We start from the raw sequence: 24,041 nt of genomic DNA, 5'->3' as shown, positions 1-24,041 counted from the left end.
AATCAAAGTACATCTTCACAATACAACATATTGTTACTAAAATTAACACACACTTTAACACTTACAGCCGGAGTTACAGAATGTTATTGGAGAACTTAAAATCCTAATAACAAGAATATTATGTTATATAGCTGTAATAAAAAATAACTATACGTATTGTGTAATTTTTGAATACATGTCTAGCTACTAAAATCTAAAATATATATATTTTTTAGGGTAATTGTAAAACTCTGTCAGAATACCAGTTAGATAAAAAGGCAATAAAAAGGTCTAATGTAAACTTCATCAGTTTTATTTTCTTACCTGTAATGAGTTTATGGAAGGTTGCGTACGATGCTCCTTTTGCGAAAACGATTGCGTGCGTTAAACAATTAACTTTAATAATTACCTTAAAAGTCAAAGAATTGCTTATGGTTTGCTGTGCCTAACGTTACCACATTTAAGTTTTTATTCGTGATCAATAAAAATTAAATTTTGAAAAATGACTTATACGTAATACTTGTAGGGTCTCTCTAATTTCAAACGAACTTGGAGGATTTTCAGTAGGTATATGTTTGTGGCTAAAGCTCAATTTCTTCAATTTGATATGTTTGTAATAAAGCATGTAAAATATCTTCTTCGGTAAAATTTGATGTAATAGGTATACTTTCACCATTTTCAACCAATTTTCAAAATCTAAGTCTATTTCTTTATATTCTTCTTCTTAAAATAAATTACATTTAATTAATTAATTAATTAATTAATAATGATATATTATATATATTATTACATCTTAGAAAGCATTTATCTATATGACATTTGATAATATATTATTTGTCTACTTAATGCTTAATATTAAGATTAATATTAGAAAATGTTAAATTGAATTAAATTAATTAATTAATAATGATATATTATATATATCATTACAATTAGTTCAAATCATATGGCAACAGTGTTTGTGTTTCAAAGTTACAGATAAATATCGTACGCAATCGTGTCATCGTGAACATCAAATGTTGTGAATGTTCATGATTGCGTAGGTATGTCGATAAAGAGCGCATGCAATCGTGTTTCGCCTATGTTTTATTTGGCCGTCAAATTTCAAATTATTTTTGTATTACAACATGCCTATGAATTTTGTGATTTATAAAATTATAAATATAGTGACACAGTGAAGTATTTTATTTTATGTTTATCATTTGGAACAATCTTAATATACAATCTGAATCCTGAAAATAGAGGATAATATGAAACTTTTCCAATGTGAAAATAAATTAAAAAAATGTACAATAAATATAGGTACACCAGCTCGAACAAAAAATTTGCTGTCTTAAGGAAAGAATGAAAAGCTATTCTCCACAGATGAAATTGAATGATTATTTGAATAATGTTAGTTATTTAATTAAACACAAAGAATAATTTTAAAGTTTTAAATTTATAGTTCAAAAAGACTTTTTGTTTTATATGATTATTTTTAATATGAAATTATCAATTTTTTTATTTATGACTAAAATATACCTAATAACAATGGCGTATGTAATTGTATACATAAATAAATAATGCATTAATATAATTAATTAGTCTATATTATGTGATTTGTGACTTATACTCAAAAAATAAATTCAGCGAAATGGAACTGCCAAAAAATAAATTCGGCAAAAAGGCGTCGTGACGAAATGGGACCATATAGAAACTCCACTAGTATTGAGATCTTAATATTCTACTTTAATATGTTGCATACATCAAAAATGCTAAAGTAGTAAAGTTGATATTTATTACATACCTACATATTTTATGATTATTACGATTATTCATGATGATTATATGACGTACCTACCTAATACACATTACAATAATTTTACCATTGATTAGGCTATTATTATTTTTTATTTTTAAGTTTTATATATTTTTTGATATATTATGCGTACATTTTTTTTGATGTGGACAATTATTATTATAAAATTATGATTTTTTTTCAACAATAATATACTATAGGTTAAGGCCGAATTTTGCATGTAATGCATGTTCATATTTTTATATGCAATTACATGCAGTAAATGTATTTTTATCAATTAACACTAAACATTTTTATTTTGCATATTTTGGGTACTACAAGTGCTTATTTTCCATAAAAAGCATGCTTTTGCATATTACGTATACATTTAAATGTTTTGATTTAGTTTTTAATTTTATATACAATTAAATATTATATTATTATCTATACATTTGGTCCAAAACACAAAAATTAAAAATATTTAAAAAAATATAATATTACGTTTCCATAGAACATTATTACTTATTAGTAGGTAGGTACTCCATTACTGATCAGTATTCCATACTGATTTTCATATTGAATATTTTTATCTTATCTATTTCGTTTAACATTATTTACTTACTGTCATTTGTCAATACTACAGAACACGGACAGACAGGCTGATAACTGTAGTTCGAGGTGTAAAAACGTGTTAATTTTTTATATTACATTGTTTGTGTTAGTTACTTTACAATGCCTAAGTGTCTAAGTTAAAATTTACTATAACTTAAAAAATGGGTTGATATATTATTGTTACTTAATGTTTTTTCGATAACGAATAAATCATATATTTTTTCATCAAAGTCATAAAATATATTATATATAGAGTTATTTTATTGTAGTTTATTTTTTTCCATCATTATTGTTTTAATTTTATAATTTTGCAATAAATAAATACCTAGCTATAATAATCAAAAATTATTTTGCATATTTTGTGCTTTTTATATGTGCATATTTGAAACTTTTTTAGTGCACATTTTAAAATTTTAAATGTATATAAATCCGGTCTTTAATAATAAGTATTAATTTTATATTGTTACCTGATTTTATTTTCTGTTGGAATTTACATGAACCTAATTTTACCTGTTTTTTTATAACATAAAAAAAATATGAAAATACGTTATTTCCAAATAAAAATAGCTACAATGTTTTTTAAAGCAATAACATGATTAGCATGTAATTTATTTTAAGGACACTCGCATATTATTAAAAAGAGCACATATAAACTGCATACCCAGCAATAAGTTCTTACATACCCTATATCTGTATTATACGCAAGGTTGAAAATAAACAGTTACAGTTTTTAGAAAATAATACAAAATTAATAACATTGTTTTTGTTTTAAATATGTTTTTATATGTTTTATTTTTTTTGTAATGTTTTAAGCAATTTTTATATTTTTATTGAAGTTTCAAGTGTAATATATAGTTATAGTACATTATAATTTATAATATAATAACATAATTCTTATATGTTATCTACAGTGTAGTGTTTTGTTCTACACCATGGTTTATGGTTGTGTATATACCGTAATCCGTAAACTACAAATAAAATGTATACTTCATTGAAAAAATTACGATAGAATTATTTTTTGCTAAGTTATTTAAAACGCTTTAAATAACCATTAAAATGGTTTAAAAGTTTATGACGTTTATGTATCAAATGTTTTAAACAAAAATACAAAATCATTTATTAAAACACGTTCCAAATCCAACACTACGTATATTAGACAACTTGGGTTATATGGACAATAACTCATAGCTATTATTATTTTTTAATTATTATTTTTAGGTTTTTTATACACGGATACGAAAAGTTTCAATATATTATCAATAAACATATTATACACGTACACTTTAGCACTAATGGTGCATGGAAATATGCAGACACTAGACATGTTAAATATCAATTAGTTGCAATACTGCTGTAGTTTACAGGTCAAAGTATTATTTATACATGAAAGATTATCTACATTTTTATAATTTACGATTACAGAATAGATGGACTATTAACAGTCACCAAACATTCCGTACCTAATGATTTAAAAAAATAATTAGGTGTCATTATGAAACCATTAAAATATTTTAAATTACACACAAGAATAATTATTTGTATAAACTATGCGTACAAAAATACTTATACCTTAATTTTAAACTATGGTTAGTCCACAACTATATAAAATATAGATAAACTATTTCATTTTATTAGGGTATTAAGCAAATAAGTTATTTATATGTATAATATATGAGACCATAATATAGCGTATGTTTAAAATTAAAATTGCATGAAAATTTCTATAGTGAACTGCATGCAAGCTTGGATTGAGGGACGGTGGTAACAAACTGGGCACGGTCCGGAGACTCGCTGATTTTTAGGAATAACCAAAGGAAAAACAATCTTAAGTTATAAACTTATAAATCTTTATAGTAACTGATACAGAGTGATCTCATTATAATATATAATATTGCATCATATATAATCATTAATTTATGTTTTTTTTTGTATGGTACAAAATTATACAATGTTATTATATACAGCCGTAAAAATGTAGTAATAAAATATTATTGAAGTTTGAGCTCAAAGGAGCCGACTAAGGGTCTAGTGTCTAAAGATCAATTGATCCTAAATCGGTTTCCCGACTTAACCGTGTGTAAAGAGTTCATATACATTCCGTATCTGTACGTCTCTACTAACAGTACGAACTACATTGCTCTAAATTTCTTAGAATACAAAGTAAAAACACAAACACAAAATATATTGTTGATCCGAGTCAACAGCTGCAGTTGACCATATCGAAACGTGCTGCGCACTTGCCGCATTTTACGAAAAACACATGATATGATATACCCAAATATGTTTTTGTAAAAGTAATAGCCACATATAATTTTAATCTTTGGGCATACTGATTTTAACGAACCGTGACCATGACCTGTGGGAATAAATGTATCTTTTTTTGTTATCTATAGAAAGACATAAATTATTCCATATGATGATAAACGGATCAGAGCGGAAATAGTATCAGGCTCTATTTCTAAAGATATTTAATATAATAATACGTAAGTAATTCATTTTTCGGTTACTAATACTATAGCCTATACTCTATAGGTTGGACATATCTTTTGCCAAAACATATGTATTTTGTATTTTCAATATTCTTATAGGTTTTTACTTATAAATAATAATATAATATTATAGCTCAACTATATTACTTATGAATATAGTATATAGCTAATATAAATTAGATATAAGTGCTTTCAGTTTAAGATAATAGCTAATTATTAATCTAAATAATATAAATACGTTGGAATAGATATTAATTGTGATGATATGGATAAAATTTATCGTATAAATAAGATAAGATTTTTTTAATTAACAAATAATACATTTTTAAATACTATTCTTATAAAACAGATTTAATGTTATCGTTTGTTTTAATGACTCAATGTTTAACAAGAATTTTCTTAAATATTAATAACTTACTATAAAGTTATAACTAATAAACTATATTATTGAATAAAATACGAAACGTAGTAGACTAAGTAGACTTAGTACCTAATTATTGTCGTGCGTCTACCGTTTTCCTTTTATCTCGATTTTCGTGTAAACCCACATTCAATCGTTATATTATTATGCTCCGGCTATTTAACCGGTTTATATAAATATATGATATATGTATGTTTATAAAATATATGTAAACATAGTAAGTATAATACATTATAATATTATCTTTTTATAAATAATTAGTAAGTAGTAGGTACCAACTACTACCGAGCAGCCGTAAAAGTAGTTTGATTTCACAATGATTTTAATAACTTAAAATAGTATTTTAGAATTATTTCCTTAATCCTAAGTATATTTTTGTTATTAAAACGATGGCGTGATTTAAAATTTAAAATATTTTCTTGTTGCATACATATTATAAATTATAATTTAGTAAACTTATTGAGTTTGCGACTAGCGTTGTATTGCCGCGCAAACCAAATTTTACGAAATTGACTATACCTAATAGTTTTATCTACTATTATGTATGATAATGACATATTTTAAATCTAAGCAAACTTGTTTTTAGTGTTATGATGTCCTTAAGTAGGTATAGTTAATATTTACTATACTATCGAGTATCCAGCAACGACATAATATTATGTAGTGTGCGACACTATACGTTACAATAATATATATATATATCGCTATCAAGATTTTTTTCAACTGCACTTTATCTTCACTATCTAAATAGTAAACTATACCTACACTCTATTGACTATTTTCATTTCCAAGTTATGACTTGTCCCATACATTTTAAATAAACTAACTGATGAGTTATACTTATACTTACTATTTCTATGATAGTCTACATTTGAAAAGTATTGAATACAAATTTTAATACTCAAAAGTTTATTTTTATTTTAAAGATTAAATTGTTTTTACAATCATTTTAGCAAATAGGTCTTATTTAACAGTTACTTCTTAATATTTTATATATTTCTCAAGTGCATATTTTCGTGTAGTCAACAGCACATTTTCTATTTTCTATTGCACAATTAGTGTCCTATTGCACTTTACAATAAAGCCTGATCGCTGTATCATGAACATTAGACATCGAAACGTTTATATATTATTTATCTATTTAAATTTTGTAATTTATGAATTTTATAGTTCTACTTAAATTTCTGTAAAATATTTTTATGACGATATACAATTTCTATATATCGATAATACATTTGAAACGAATTTACTTACAGCGGAAACGTACTATACAAGCCATCAAATCACTATATTTTATCAGAATGCATTTTATTATATTTAAATGCATTTAAAATACAATTATAAGAGCACTTACTTTACATATAAGGTAATTCTCCATCTTCATTTCATTTTTAACGCATTGATAAGTATAATGTTTTTAAAATAAAAATCGTGTAAAATGTAAATAATATATTACATTGTACATATTCAATATGAACACATTTCTTTATACATACATATATATATATTATAAATTTAGAATGTATTATGGTGTGTTTTGCCTTATGGAAGTCTGTAGCAGGTATAGAGTTCCTTTTTATTTCATTTTACAAAGATTGTAGCATTGGCCATTGGGTCGTGTTTATTTGACACATTCCTCGTAAATTAAACGACGGGTGTTTCGAGAGGGTGGAAAGATTTTTATATAAGTGACTATGCGGCAGCACTACGAGACCATTAGACCGCCGTTACGATTCAAAACGGGTACCTGCCGTCCGACTCCTCACTAGTATTCATGCAGCGCCAGAACGTGATAGTTGTTGCGTTCCTGCGACCAGCGAATATATTCTATTGCCGTACCATTTTGAACACAATCAAATTTATTTACATATATCAGCAAGTAAGTAAATAATATCATATTTATTAAAAAATTATTATTTAAATATAAATGTTAAGGATTTAAAATTTAATCACATTTTCAATTGCAAAGTAGGTACTTAATTGTTAACGTGTCTATTATTTTAACGTAATAATCTAAGTATTAATATTTATAATATTAAACTTTCGATATACTTTAAACGTAATGTGTTGTGGGCTCAATAAATTAAACATGATTTAGTGATTATTTTTTAAATATCTAGTAAATAAATAATAATAAACTTAATACATATAATGTTAGAATTAAGAAAAATATGTATCCAATAGCGCATACATAAATTAGACTATAACTTTGAAAATAAATTTAAATGTTAATATATTATTAATTTAACGTAAATTATATTCTTTTCACCTTTGAGTTTACACAACAAGGGTCATCAACTAATTTCTATGGGGGCAAACGTAAATTGGCCCACGGTTACCTTTTTTGTTGTAAACTAAATATTAAAAATAATAAAAAAGGTCGGTTGTAAACTCGGCCCGATTGTTTTGAAACTTACAAGGAAATATCGGTGAACGCGTCGAACATATGACTTAAAAAAATAGATTTATATTATAACATCATTACATTATTACACTATAATTTTACTTATATTTTTTGTACTGAATACTCAAATTAAATTCAACATTGAAACATTTTATCTACATTTTTACAAAATTTTATATTTGTATAACAAATTAAACTATAAATAATAATATGAAAATAAAAATAATTTTTAAAGATAATTAGAATTGCCTCTTCGTGGTGTCCTCTGGGTAAATTCTAAATAGTTCTTAAAAATATTATAAGAAAATTATACGTTTACTTTTATTTGGGCCGACTTTACATTTCAATCATTTTTACCTGCAAATAACACGGACCGAGTTTACAGTCGCCCTTGGTAAGCGGTCACTTGTACGATTCATTGTTTAAATTTCATAACGCGGATACTTTGTACGGTCAGGTAAAATTTTAGATCGCAGAACGCGGACACTTTGTACTATTATATACATAAAGTATATACATATGTATATATTATACATATACTTTGTACATTGTACTATTATATATATAAAGTACATATTAATGTATATAGTAATATACCTAGTGTTATGTGTATATAATTTAAATTATTAAAATGTAAAAATTAAATATAAAAATTAAGTTTATTAAAAACGTTATAAAATATAGTATTAGTACAATAATATAAACAAATAAATATATGTCAAAAGCGAGAAATAATGTTAAAATCAACATATAATATATGGAATTTAAAAATTCAAAATTATTTTTTTGTTTTGGTGCTGGTTACATAAAGTTAATAGTTTATTATTTTCACCAGAATTAGATTTTTGCTTCTTATGTAGCCTATTGACACATTCGTCCAATTGTATTGCCTGCAAACCTGTCCAAAAACTCGGAGAACCTAGAAGATACTTAGATTTATCAAATAATATTTAAACTGAATAACAATTTTAATCAAATTATATATAATATATACATATGTATATACTTTATGTATATAATAGTACGAAGTATCCGCGTTCGCACTCTTGATGCTCGACCGTACAAAGTGACCTACAACCGTCGCCCTTCTATGGAGGTCCGTATTAAAACTTACCAAACTGGCGGTTGCGGTCTCTAACAGTTTTAATGATTTTTAAACACGTATTTATATTTATTTATTTATATACGGAATTATAATAGGTAACATAATAGGTATACACTTATAGTTTTTATTTATTTCTATTATACAATTAATTTTAAAATCTCCTCCGCGGATAAGGGTCCGTAAAAAAGTGTTCGCAGTCCGCCAGTCCGCATCCGGACCATGGTCCGCTAGTTGGTGACCCCTGATATATATATAATATATGATTGTAGATACAATATATATTTTTGTTCTATTATATAAAGATGTTAACAAAAATTATAAAAAAATTTAGTCTTTTCCAGTTCGTATACCTATATTATATTTTAATGTTAGGTAATCATGTTAAATTAAATTTTATACTCAATATTTAGAACTGGTCTGGTATAAGACATATAAAGATACTACTCGTGATCTATGTAAAAATTGATTTCTCTAGTTGACTAGCACTCTGTAAAAATATTTTTTTAATTTTAATTGTAGTCTATCAATACGCTTACTGTAAAAATTTTTTATACTTCTTAATTTCTATATAAAATCCCAGTATTACTCACTTGAATAATAATAATATTTTTAATTTATTGAACAAATAATCAGAAAAATAAAAGGTAATACTTTGTATTTTTGATCAATCACGATTCTGCAGACATGGCTTAGGTGTTAATCATGTCTATTACGGCGAAAGAACGGAGATTTATTTTTTTGTGGAACATTCTTAAGTAAGATCTTACAGTTTCCTGGCTAATTTTATGCAAATTGGCGTGCATTTGTTCAAACTTGTCAGAAGAAGAAAATTCGAAACCCAATTGTGTTAATAGATCTATTAACAATTATTAGTCATTAGAAATAATTATTACAGCCATTCCATTATAATTATTTTTCAATATAATATATATAAATGCTGATAAAGGATGTCCAGTGAGAATTTACTATTTACCCATTGCGATAGCTCCTGAAATACTGGAGATATTATAATTCTGGTTATATATTTTTTTAACTTTTTACCAAAACATTAAAATTAACTAAAACATGTAATATTTGTAGTTCTTGTCCATGTAAATCTTATTAAAAAACCAGAATTATGATATCAGGAGATCTAGAAATATCGCACTGGATAAATCCTCACGAATCACGGGACACCCTGCGTATATAATTGGTTTTCAAGTTTTTGATAGTTCGATGTACCTTTTTACATAAAGTGATTACTTAAACTAATAAATTAATAATATAATTAAGCATATTCATAAAAATAGCCTAACCTACTAAATTAATTATTAATACTAAATTGTTTTTATATTCATCGTTTACTCACGCTTATGTGTTATGTAATTATACATGTCATATTACTCTTATTTAAGCAAAGTTCATTCGAGAATAAAACATTTAAAAATAACTTATTAAATATAACACTATACAATTTAAAATTCTCTCTATTTAAGTTTGACTAGAATCAATTTTATTTTATGAAAAATCTGAATATGTATGCTATTCATGGTATATTACATGATATTTTAATATTTTTAATTTCACTACAATCTTGAATAATAATTAATAAAAATTTACGATAACGCGTAATCTTTATCTTACCAAAATTAATATTTATGTGATACTCCATAAATATTATAATATTTTTTTTTTTTTATTATAAATTATAATTGTCTCTATCTATCTAACCAACGCAGAAGAAACATTTAAAAAGTAACTTAAACAAATTATATGTAAGAAACTTTATAGTTTAAACACTCTTGATGCGAAATATTCGTATATTAATGTTATCTAACGATTTTTTCTTAAAATAAATTGTACGATATTTTTATTTAGAAATTGAACCATTATGCTCGCTGATAGTAATGTAGTTCCCTCTATAAAGTCTATACGAACGATTTGATGGAAGTGAAAGACAGAAATAGACATATTTTACTATTTTCTTTACCTTGTTCATTATGATGAATCAGTCCGTTAATTAGCCTGGACCATAGTTTCTACTCACCACAGGATTATAGTATACCAAGAGACATCTATCGGCAACTAAAAAATAATTTCCATACCTCCAATCCACAACGGTAGGTGTCGGTCTTGTCTACCCACGATATGTTTTCCAAATTCCCTCTGTTTTTGTAAATACCTACCTACCCTGTATTTCAAACTAAAATAACCATATTCTAAAACTCCTTCATATTTTAAAAAACGTCTTGATAAAAACAACCGTTTTAAACGATTTAAACATTAATTGTTTTATATGTTAACGTGTCTTGGATGTTAAGTAAATGTATTAGAATTGTAATGATGTGTGCCTAAGCAATCATATCTTTTTAAATTTAATGTATAATAAAATAATTATAATAATTGTAGGCCATTAAAGATAAGAATAAGTTACAAATATTGAATAGGACAAAATATATCGATAAGATTTTACATACACACACAACATTAGATATAACTATAAGGAGCTCAATTTTCAGTCACACTCTCAGACGCGTTATTATTGTCTTTAGTACAAACTGTCATAGGCGAGTGTAAAGACTACGCAGATCGTCTAATTTCGAGTCTTTTCAATCATTGCAGAATTTAAAAGTAGATGTAAGAAATAGCTATAGGTAAGTGATTTCATATATTTTAAGTAAACTTTATAAATAACAGAAAAAAACTAAAATTACGTGTGTTCACGATTACTGTCTGTTTCTAAGTGCAAAATAAAATACTTAGTATATATATATCATAATCTTGAAAGTAAAACAAACTTTCTTACAAACATTGTATTATAATTTTATCACATCACCCTTCCCCCCTTAAAAAATTAAGGTTTATCCAACTTAAAAAATCAATAATTATTTTATTACCATAATACCATAATAAATAGAATAGAGTCTAACTAAGATAATGATAAAACTAAATTTCGTTTGTGACTAGTTCGTTCGTTCACTATAGTTACGGCGATTTTAACATTGCGCGTGACGTCACGAATTCGTTGCGGAAGCGACTATATATAAATATATAACACCAACACAATATTTATCCATTTTTGGTTAAAATAAGTAATAACACTAATAACTGTAAACGAACTTATTTTTTCGAATGGACTAATCAAATATATTTAAGAGTACATAATAATCTTTCCATACATAATTATATCACATTTTAGTTTAATCTTTTAGAAAAAAATAACACTTAAATAAATTATATTACTAATTTACCATACATTCACTTCAGTAAACGTACGTTATGTACTTATATTGTTTTGACGATCGTCACATCAAGCCCAGATTAAAATAATTTTGGACCCGGAGGCCAAACAATTTTAGGGGCCCATAACCATAATCAAAATATTGATGACCCGCCAATAAAAATATTTCAGACAAAAAATAGACGATATTGTTGATATTACGATAGCATAATAATAATAATAATAATAACATATTATCCATTACCGATATAGTATTTTATTTATCCATGGTATAGCCTATAGGAACGTTAACGTATTATAATAATAATTATATAAGTTTATATTATTGCAAATCTTTGTATTTTATCTTGTATACTAGGGGTGGCCAAAATTTTTTTGGCCACGATCTACTAAAAATATACTTTTTAGTATCGACTGCCATAGAACATTTTTTTATTATTGAATAACTACGAATATAATTATTAAGAAAAATTCTTGCATAAAGTGTATATAAACATACAACAAGACCAACAAGTATTCATATTATTTTGTCGAAGTGTGACATTGCATGATCGATTTTGAAATTATCCGCGATCGACCATTTGCCGTTTGGCCTCCCCTGTTATATATTATATACCATCTGTACATGTTTTTTTTTTATATATGAAATACGCTATTATTATTATATCCAAATATTTCTGATTTAATAAAAAAAAAAAAACCGTACTATTCGCCGGGGGCCCGCTGTTGTTTGATATCCGTTGTGGCCCCGGTGTCATGCCCCCCTTTCATCCGGACTTGCGTATACCTATAGGTTTTTGACGCCTAAATTGCCTATTGAAGTTATAACTTATAACTTGTAGCTAATATTAGAAGTAGGGGAGGGCTTGCATAATATTATTACCTAACTATTTTAACTTAAAATCTAATCGCGGTTCTGCGTATAATTTATAATATTATATTAGGTATATAATTGTTATTATCTCATTAATATTAAACCTAAATGTGATATAATTATACGAATAGAAGATTATGAGGTACTCAAATGACAAATATATTTGATTAGTTCACTCGAAAAAAATAAGTTCATTAGTAATTGTTTTACGTTAAACCAAAAATGGATAAATATTACTGTGTATTATATATAGCCGCCACCAGGGCCGGATTAAGAGGATGTCAGATTGTCAGCGCATTATTTGTTTTTTCTCTCTGACCCACGTGCAACATAGCAAATATTACGTACACAATAATGAATATAGCCAGTATAACGTATAATCAATAACCATATTAATTTTTTTAATTAGAGTGAAATTACCTCTTATAAAATTTAAAGTTATGTTATCTAGGGAATCTCATAAGCGTTTTATTATATTTTAATTTTAAATAAGCGAGTTAGGAGTTTTTTAAGATACATAAATAATTTACAATTTTATAAAATATTCATAACTCCCTTTAAAATTAAAATATAATAAAACTCTTATGAGATGACCTAGATAATGTTTTTAACTTTACATTTTATAAGAGATCATTTCATTCTAATTTAAAAAAATTAAAATGGTTATAGTCATTATTGTGAACGTAAAATTGTCTATGTTGTACGTGGATAAGAGAGAGTTAAAAAATACTATGCTGATATCCTCTTAAACCATTCGTAGGCTCCGGAGTCTAGACTCTGGAAAAATTAAATTTCATAAAATCATAACATAGGCACTTATGAATAGGTACTATTTTTTGAATATTTTTTAAACTTTATTCATTCGTGATAACTAATTATATATATTTATAATTTATTACAATTATTTAAATTATTAAATTTGAGTATCTACAATAGTAATAATTTATTTATCGAATGATAATATGCAAGCACGTCGTCCAAAAATATAACGCTCATGTAAACAATTTAATTATAGATTTTACATGTATAATTGAATGTTTTTTTAGATTTAGAAATATTTCCGTAGGCCTTCCGTTTATTGTAAGCTTTAACCACAGTGCCTACAGTGCCTAATGGTTAATATAATAATATGGCCCTGGCCGCCACCGCGGCGAACGAATCTATGACGCCACACACAATATTAAAAATTACCGTAACTAGACAACGGATTATCACAAACAAATTTTAGTGATATATTTTTTTTTCGTCATAGTATGTACCATAATTTAAGCCAAAGAAAATGTAATGAGTTGATGGTCCTTTAAAAAGTCAAATAAATATAGGTTACTTATATGTTATAATAAAAAATTTAGAATTGAAAATAAAATTATCCCTTTTTTAAAATCTTAACAACTTATTACAATTGTAAAAATTAAAAAGTTCTTAGGATTACATACATAATAACATAATTAGTATCACTTTATATTTTATAATATAATAAAAAATAAAAATAAATTACACTTGTGCTTTAATAATTTATTTGGTATTTTTACAATTCTACTACTTCTTGTTTAATTTTAGTAACTTTATCATCAATTTTTATTTTGTCATTATTCATGAAACTTTTGAATTTTGATTAGAATTATCTATTTTAAGTGTTTAGTTGTATCTTGTATTGTAGTTATTCTAAAGATCTTACTATTTATATTTTTTCACTAAATATGGTCTGGGTATAATTATTACAAATTATCTACCTATAATAACACTTTTCTCATTGATTAGTTTTTAGCTATAAAACTTTATCATATTCACTTTTTTGTTTATATTTTTTACTATAATGAACTTTTTGTTTATTCTGATATTTCTCCATGTCTGTTGTAAGATTTCTAGATATTACTAGATTTAACAATTTTTTATTAATTGGTAACTTATTTTTTAATTTTCTATTCATTGATAATCCTCAAGGAGTATAATATAAAACAGTCAAAGGAGTTATCCTATAATTTAGGTAATAAATACCATTTAAAATCTTGACTAGTTTTCTGATTTCCTCATCATTGTTTTAAATATACCAATACTTTTTTCAACCATACTATTACTCTTGGGGTAGTTAGGATTAGATATTATAATTTTTAAACTCCATTTTTCAGTAAACTTTTTAAAACTTACTTATTAAAAGGAACATTTTACATTATCTGACATAGACTCTTTAGATATACAAAATCTACTAAATATTGTTTTAAGTACACTTTTTTATTACTGTTTCAGCAGATTTATCAGATAATTCTTAGACCTTCAACCATCTTGAGTAATTATCAACTAAAATCAAATAAAGACACATTTTCAAAATCAGCTATATCTATATATACTTTCTCAAACACTTTTTTTTGGAATGTTATGATTTAACAAACTCTTTGGGATTTTTACTTTGAAATCTTGTACATAATTCACACTTTGCAATATAATTTTCAATGTTTGAATTTAATCTTGGTCAATAATAGTATACTTTAACTTTGTTGTTGTTAAAGTTATCCCTATAATATGTGTTTCATATAATAAACTAATAAAAAAATGTCTCAAATTTTTAGATACTACTAATTTGTCATTATAATATATAATAATAATAATAATCCATTACTAGCAACTATTTTATTTCTCAATAAGCAATAACTTGACATTTCCCCAGGTTTTGCTTTTTTCTTATTAGTTGGCCACCCTTAAAATACTATTTTATAACTTCATTATCTAAGGATTTCATCATTCATTGTACTCATTTGAAATTGTTTAAGTATATTTTCTCTAAAATCGAATTGTTTCAATTCAATACAATATGCTACATCATCCATAATTCGATCACCACTACTAATTGTTTCAATATTGGTAATCCATTGATAAACAGTCAGCTACAACCATTTTACAATCAGGAATATACTTTATCTCTAAATCATAGATTATCAATCTTATTTTTATTTTTCGAATACAATTATTTTTAATTGTATTCAACTCTTTAGGCGTACGTTACCCCAACACCCCCACATACGATTTTCATTGTTGTTTTTTCACCAATATTTAGTATGCAATTAATATGAATTTGTATGACCATTTTTCAAATTTGTACGCATGTATTTTTCACCTCACAAGCAAAAAACCGAGGCCGCCCTGGTGCTGGAGAAATGTTTCCCCCATCAGAAGTGATGGCTTACAAATTTGAAAAATGGTCATACAAATTCATACTAATTGCTGCACTAAATATTAGTGAAGAATAAATGATGAAAAACGTATGTGGGGGTGCTGGGGTAACGTTCATATTATTTAGTCATGATTACAACTAATGGCTTATAATTAGTATGTAAGATAGTCTTTTTTACTTAAAAATATTCGTGGAATCTTATACATACCATCTTTACTTGTCCATTGACATTTATGTTCATTAAGACTTCATGTAGCATAAATAATAGGTTTATCATCTTGAAAAATACACTATCCTATGCCTGAAAATAAATATCTTAATTTATATCAAATGTAGTTATTATAGGTGTATTTATTATTTTTAATTTAATATTTTCTAGACATTTGCTATTTACCTCATACTAATTCCATTGCACGTTTATTTTAAGTAGTTCTCTAAAATGTGATGTAATGTCTTTAAGTTAGGAATAACACTTCTTAAATAATTTATAAAGCCCAATAGTCTGTAATTCTTTTCTGTTTTTTGGATTATAATTTCATAACATCTGATAATAATCTACTTTCATCTATAGACTATAGTAATAAATATATGACCTAAAACCTTTATTTTTATAATAAGTAGTTACTTAAGTTAATTTTTAATAAAATTGTATATTATACAGTCTACCACACCTGGTATTATAAATTAAATTATTATAATATCGTTTTATTCTTCTAAAGTTTCCAAACCAATTAATAATCTTTAAAGACAATTATTAGAATTTATTAAAACAATATTTACATTTTAATTGTAAAAACAGGTATACTTTGTAAAATATACGGGAATTTATCATAAGGAATGTTTACACAATTTCCCTGTATGGCTGTATACAAAGAAAGGCTTGTTTTAGACTTTTGATGTCCTCTTAACCATCTATATTTTCAACATCTTTATAATTTTATTGTATTAGATATTTATTGATAAATTCAAGGTAATTTAATTATTTACAAGTTCAGTATCGTTTGTTAACATAATAACTAGGGATGAGAAATTATAAAAATTGCATATTTTTTTTGAATGTCTCCTATTTATAGCTAGGTTAGTTCAAAAATTTTTCAATAACCTAGTGAGTTCATATTTGTAGTTTTTAGCACATTTTTGTAATTTTTTTCAAAAACAGCATATTAATAATTTTTTATGCATATAAATGCATTTTTAGTAAATTTGTAATTATTTTTGATACAATTTATCTGATAAAACAACAATTGAACATAAATACGTGGAAAATAAATAAGATTAAGTAATCTTGATGAAGTGGGTGTGGCAAAAAATCATAAATTAACTAATGTTTTGAAATGTCTTGGTTTACTTTAAATAGGTACGCCTGTATAACATAAACAGATTAATATAAAAATAAAATGCATTTATAAATAAATCAAATTTGTTGCATTTGCATTTGCCATAGGAAAACTTCCATAAATCTAAAAAATATATTTATTTTTGAAAATATTGCAACACTTACATTTAATTGTTATTTATTTTCCATACCTCCAAATTTGTTACACTGGACCACCAAAGTTTTTTTAAGATTTTCAACATCTTACAACGATTATCTGACAGAATATTTTTATATCAGAAAAAATTCTTTTCTACATTTGTTAATATTATACAGGCACACTGCACACTTAAAGTAAACCAAGTTATTACTAGTCAAATCTTCAAGTAATCCCTCCATATATGTGATATCCCCAGTTAAAATATTTGATACATCTTGTAAAATACTAAATCCGACATTTTTATGAAAAATATTAGGTAATTTATGATTTGTTGTCATACCTATTTCACTTTCTCTAATATTGCACGGATTTTATGAGAGTAATTGAATCAATTAATGAAATATTTTGTTTTTGAAGTTACTTTATTTTTAATGGTAAAAATCCGTAATTTGAGTGTATAAATACAAAATTAGGTTATAGGGAGATTTCAATAAAAATAAGTTTTGCTTCAATTAATTACTATTTAAGTACTAATTCTATCTTGAATACATAAGGTGACAGTTAAATACAGTACAGTATTTATTTATGTAACAATATTTAAAAATATAAATTACAACTTATTATTACTTATTATTTATAAAAAAAAAAATAGTTATATTGCTTTGTTTAAAAGTTAAGCAGAAATGTCTTTGATATGTCTTTCACAACGCTTTTTGGCATATTTAAGCCAACCTCTTATAACTTTATTTATAGATGTTACACTTGTTTCTTTGACATTTTTTATAATTACTTTTTTATTTGAAAAATAAACATTGTTTGTATACAATAATTAAAAATAATTTTAAATAGCAATGTAATTTTAAGAAGTTTTTTATCTTTTTTATTCAATGCACCCCGACCAGTCAAACAGATTTTGCATCCTAAATGATTTGTAAAAAGTAGATCCATTATCCAATATAGATTTAGTGACTAACAATTTAATACACTTAGACCACAAAATTGTCTAAGCTTTTTGATCTGTAAATAAAGTTGCCAATAAAAAATAATCAAACTTTGAATTATAAAATAGTTGTAAAGTATTTACCAATATTCTTAAGTATAATTTATTATTCTTAAGAGTCATATTAACTTTATTTAATCTAACTAAAATATCAATTGGAAATCTTTCCAAAATTACATCATCATCATACATACTTTTATCATTATTAGGCTTAAGTTGTTTACATATTTCTTCTAACATTTGTAATTTGTTGTTGTCTTGCCTGATTTAAAATGTCTTAATTCAGTTTTACATGTAGTTCAATTAGAATAGATATTGTAAAATCTAAATTTTTTTTAAAAACTAAAATTAAAATTTATATAATTTTGTATTATAATCAAATATTAATAATGAGGGAAATTTTAATCACTTTGTGCATTGTGGTGAAGCCATAACTTTTCTATAAATCTATAATAAATCACTGGCGGCCAACAGCTATGGTCGCCCACAACATATAAAAGCATCTTACAGTATAGTAATTTAGAAAAAAAAATGTATACATTTTTGTATTGAAATTATGGTTCTACTATTACCTTAACATAATACACATACAAACAGAATAAAAAAAAAATATATTATGTTTTAAAAAAGCTAAATCATTGTGTTAAGTGCACAAATGTTATATGTAAAGTTGAACACATTGTATACACGTAATCAGTATCCACCCTAATGATGTCACATGGCTATTTTAAATTTCTCAATTATTACTAGTAATATTTTTTTTATCAGATATGTCTGAATCATATTAACTAGTATGTCTAAATTGTTCACTTTAAATAATTATTCAATTAGAGAAAAAAAAATAGTGTTAAATCTATTTTATTTTAAGTTAAATTTGAAAACTTCTATAAATCAGAATAATTAAAAAATATGCATAGTGTAATAAAGTGTATACAAGACATGAACACATGGTTTAACATTACATAGTGAAGACTTTATTAACTTTTAAAACATGATTTAGTACAAATACAATTAACCTAAATAACAGTAATATAATTATTAAATAATACAGTAGTTATACCAACTGTTACATTCCTTCCCTTCAGTTACTAATTACACATTTTAAATATTTAATATTACAAATTACAAATTTATTATAAACCGAAATTAATTAATACATTTTAACAATCTTATAAATCTAATCTAATAGACTTTTTTTACTACTTGTCAAAGTTCTACTGGTCTTTTCCTACTGACACTGCCTTCAAGATTTTCCTCTAATTTAGTCCCTATCTTATCATTCTCAAATGTTAGATTAACTTTATCTTCAAACGCTTCATTAGTTTCATTGTTTTTTATTTTACTGTTTTCAGATGCATGTATACATGCATCTTAACCTTGCTGTGTTATGACTCTATCTCTAATTGCTATTCTGGGTCCCTATAAAAATCTCCAGCCTTAATCAATTGATCCAAATGTCTTTTCCAAATTATATTTTTCTCCAAGATTCTTTCTAGATAAATCCTTTTACCCATCACCTCTTCAATAACATTTTTTTGCATACTCTTTTTGTTAGGGTTTCTATAATCTCTGGTATAACAAATTCTCCCACTTCAAACTCTACTTCTCTTTTACATTTATAATACTTTTCTTGTTCTTTACTCCTTTCTCCAAAATCAGTCAACAAATTTAATCCGGTTCTAACTTTTCTGCTAAATATAATAGTAGAGGGACATTCTCATGTCACCCAATGTGGTGTATTTCTATAAGTGAATAAATATCGACTAATCATGGCACTCCCCAAATTACTACCCTTATTATACTTCATTAGTTTAAGCAGACAAGATTTGAAAGATTTAACAGCCTTTTCCGCCGCCCCATTGGTGGAAGGATGAAAAAGCTGCAGAAATAACTATCTTAATACCGTTACGGTTACAAAACTATCGATTACATTTTTAATTACTTTTATAGTATAATTACCTATTTATTTTTAAAATGCTTCTAAAACAATAACAACAGATCAATAAATGGCTTAAATAATAAAATATTCATATGTTTCAGGTAATGAAGTCGTAATAATTGTCGTGTTCAGGAGAAATCTGAAGCTTCTTTGGCTACTACATCTCATAAGATGGAACATCAAAAAAAAACTCAAAACGTGAAAGCAGTTCCAAATAACAAAAATGCTGATTCAATATTAGCTGAAAATAATAGTTCACTGACAAAATTACTCAATTATGGTGATTCAAGAAATGAAACCAATACTAACAAATCAAATCTACGGGGGGCAAATAATGAACGATTTAATATTTCATCACCGCAATCCTCCGAACTTGAAAATGAGATTATCGATTTAACATTATCTGATGATGATTCAACAGAAATAAGTCCCACTACATCAAGTCTATTATTTACTGATACTCAACAATTGGATGTTTCATCACAATCACCTTTCAAACTTGTAATTGATGATAACGAATTAATATTATCTGACTATGATTTGAGAACTGAATATAATCTTACTACATCAAGTCTACTATTTGTATACTATCAGGAGAATTCTTATATTTTATTAATACCATCCTCCGAACTTTTAATTAATGATAACGGATTAATTTTACCTGTCGATGATTTGAGAACTGAAAATAATCCTGCTATATCAAGTCTAATATTTGTAAACTATGAGAATAAATCTTATATTTTATTTATATCATCCCCCGAACTTGTAATTAATGATAACGGATTAATTTTACCTGTCGATGATTTGAGAACTGAAAATAATCCTACTACATCAAGTCCACTATTAGTAAATAATCAGCAATTAGATGTTTCATCACCACTATCATCACCCGAACTTGTAATTGATGATAACGAAGAATTAATATTAATTGACGATGATTTGAGAACTGAAAATAATCCTACTACATCAAGTCCACTATTAGTAAATAATCAGCAATTAGATGTTTCATCACCACTATCATCACCCGAACTTGTAATTGATGATAACGAAGAATTAATATTAACTGACGATGATTTGAGAACTGAAAATAATCCTACTACATCAAGTCCACTATTAGTAAATAATCAGCAATTAGATGTTTCATCACCACTATCATCACCCGAACTTGTAATTGATGATAACGAAGAATTAATATTAATTGACGATGATTTGAGAACTGAAAATAATCCTACTACATCAAGTCCACTATTAGTAAATAATCAGCAATTAGATGTTTCATCACCACTATCATCACCCGAACTTGTAATTGATGATAACGAAGAATTAATATTAACTGACGATGATTTGAGAACTGAAAATAATCCTACTACATCAAGTCCACTATTAGTAAATAATCAACAATTGGATGTTTCATCACAAACATCATCACCCAAACTTGTAATTGATGATAACGAAGAATTAATATTAACTGATGATAATTTAGGAACTGAAAATTATCCTACTACATCAAGTCCACTATTAGTAAATAATCAACAATTGGATGTTTCATCACAAACATCATCCAAAATTGTAATTGATGATAACGAAGAATTAACATTAACTGACGATAATTTAAGAACTGAAAATAATCCTACTACATCAAGTCCACTATTAATAAATAATCAACAATTTGATGTTTCATCACCACTATCATCACCCAAACGTGTAATTGATGATAACGAAGAATTAACATTAACTGACGATAATTTAAGAACTGAAAATAATCCTACTACATCAAGTCTATTATTTGCAAATACTGAAGAACTTAATATTTCATCACAATTGTCTTCCATACTTGAAATAGATCAGAATCGATCATCTAACGATGAATATCAATGGAAATGTTATAAAGAATGTACAGAATTTGATAAATTTAAGAACATTGTAATAAATATAAATCGGGACGTTTCCAATACAAAAACTTTCAGGAAATTGGTTTCCTTATTAAAAAAAACGCTAAGTTACATATTAAGTATAAAGTATAAAGCTCTTTTTTGGTGGCATAATAATAAATTACATCATATTAAACATTTACTCAGGAAACTTTTAAAAAAATTCAATAAGTCTAAAAACAATATCATACATTTTTTAATATTTTTGAATAAAATATTTCGTGAATGTATTGTTACTTATAATTTACCATTAGAAAGGGTTTATCATCATTTAATAGATTTTTCAGAATTTATTAATACGTGTTTGTTTTATAAAAATAAAGTAAAAATGGAATGGCTCCCTAAAGTGTGGAACAATAATTTTTATTACAGCTTATTTTTAGTTGAAAATATTTTATTTAATGATAATGGTAAAACATATACTTTTATAGATTGGTCAATAGTGCCAAATATTAAGAAATTGATTAAAATATTATTATATAACCAGAAACATTTGATGCCTAAACCGAGATTAAGGTACATAGAATATCCTGAGTATAATAATAATTCCTCGGAACAACATTCATTAAATACAATGGTATCGGATTCAAACAACGAAAGTGAATATCTGGAACATAGCAATAATTCCTCGGAACAACATTCATTAAATACTATGGTATCGGATTTAAATGACAGAAGCGTAGAACCACCTAAAAAAAAAATCACTATCTCAGAGTATTGGAAGAAAAAACTCGTCGCACAACAACTAGCTACAAGTGCTCAAGAGCTTACTGTTGAAATTGAAAGTGTTTCAGATTAACCACATAATGTTGATTTTGTAAGAACTGAACATGAAAATGATTAATCACCACATTATTCAGATTTTAATAATTTTTTCTACACACGTGAAAGTGATAAATTATTGTAATCTAAACTAGGTATTTGGTGGTTAAGGGGGTTAGATGGGGGACTGTCCCATTAACCTCCATTGTCCGATATTATTTGTTCAAATAAACGATGGCGGCGTCGTGGGTGTAATGCGCAAGTGGTCCCTACGACGTCGTCGATTCAAACTGAAAAAAAGGTATATGATGATTAACTAATTTAAAATTAATATTTAATTTTATAATAAATAATAAGTAGTAATAACTGTTAACTATAATAAAAACTATTAGCTATTATAACTATTCACACATCATTTATGGAAATTAATGATAATAGTAATAATATATTTATGTATAAATATTAGTGCTAATGTATAAAATTCTGTAATTCTATAAAATAATTAGATGAATTACGGGTACTTTCAATTAATGTATTGAATGAATCCATAAATAAATACTTCAACTAGTTATTCTACATACTAACTAGATATTTTAGTTAATGTAAACTATTATTGAATAAACATTTTAATCAAATTACAAATTACAAAAAAATTAAATGTTAGTATTAAGTCAAATGCTTTACATTATTATATAAAATATTAATATTAATTTATTTCACGTCAATTTATTAAAATCTTAAACAAATTACAAAAAAAATCTATTATTATAGTTATAATTATTGAATTATTATTTTTTTTACAATTCATAATTTATTTATTATTACAGGAACTTTTTGGATGGCATTTAGAATTACTAAGTAAATTATTTTTTAAACATATGCAC

At 25.5% G+C, this 24,041-nt stretch overlaps 1 protein-coding gene across 1 annotated transcript; it reads left to right on the top strand.

Moving 5' to 3' along the window:
• Nucleotides 1–7,055: 7,055 nt before the first annotated feature.
• On the top strand, nucleotides 7,056–23,194 carry LOC113550315. Its single transcript, XM_026952055.1, has 3 exons — nucleotides 7,056–7,157; nucleotides 20,566–22,475; nucleotides 22,827–23,194. The coding sequence occupies exons 2-3, from the start codon at nucleotides 20,636–20,638 to the stop codon at nucleotides 23,192–23,194; spliced, it is 2,208 nt and encodes a 735-aa protein (XP_026807856.1). The 5' UTR covers nucleotides 7,056–7,157; nucleotides 20,566–20,635.
• The last annotated feature ends 847 nt before the right edge of the window (nucleotides 23,195–24,041 follow it).

The sequence above is a fragment of the Rhopalosiphum maidis genome, chromosome 1 (assembly GCF_003676215.2).
Source record: "Rhopalosiphum maidis isolate BTI-1 chromosome 1, ASM367621v3, whole genome shotgun sequence".
Taxonomy (NCBI): domain Eukaryota; kingdom Metazoa; phylum Arthropoda; class Insecta; order Hemiptera; family Aphididae; genus Rhopalosiphum; species Rhopalosiphum maidis.
The sequence above is the reverse complement of the archived record's forward strand: the minus strand, read 5'-3'. Positions and strand labels throughout refer to the sequence as shown.

Coding starts and splice junctions, on each gene's coding strand:
- LOC113550315 (XM_026952055.1), top strand. CDS start 20,636: ATGGAACATCAAAAAAAAACTCAAAACGTGAAAGCAGTTCCAAATAAC. Junction 22,476..22,826: donor AACGCTAAGTTACATATTAA/GTATAAAGTATA, acceptor ATACTTTTATAG/ATTGGTCAATAGTGCCAAAT.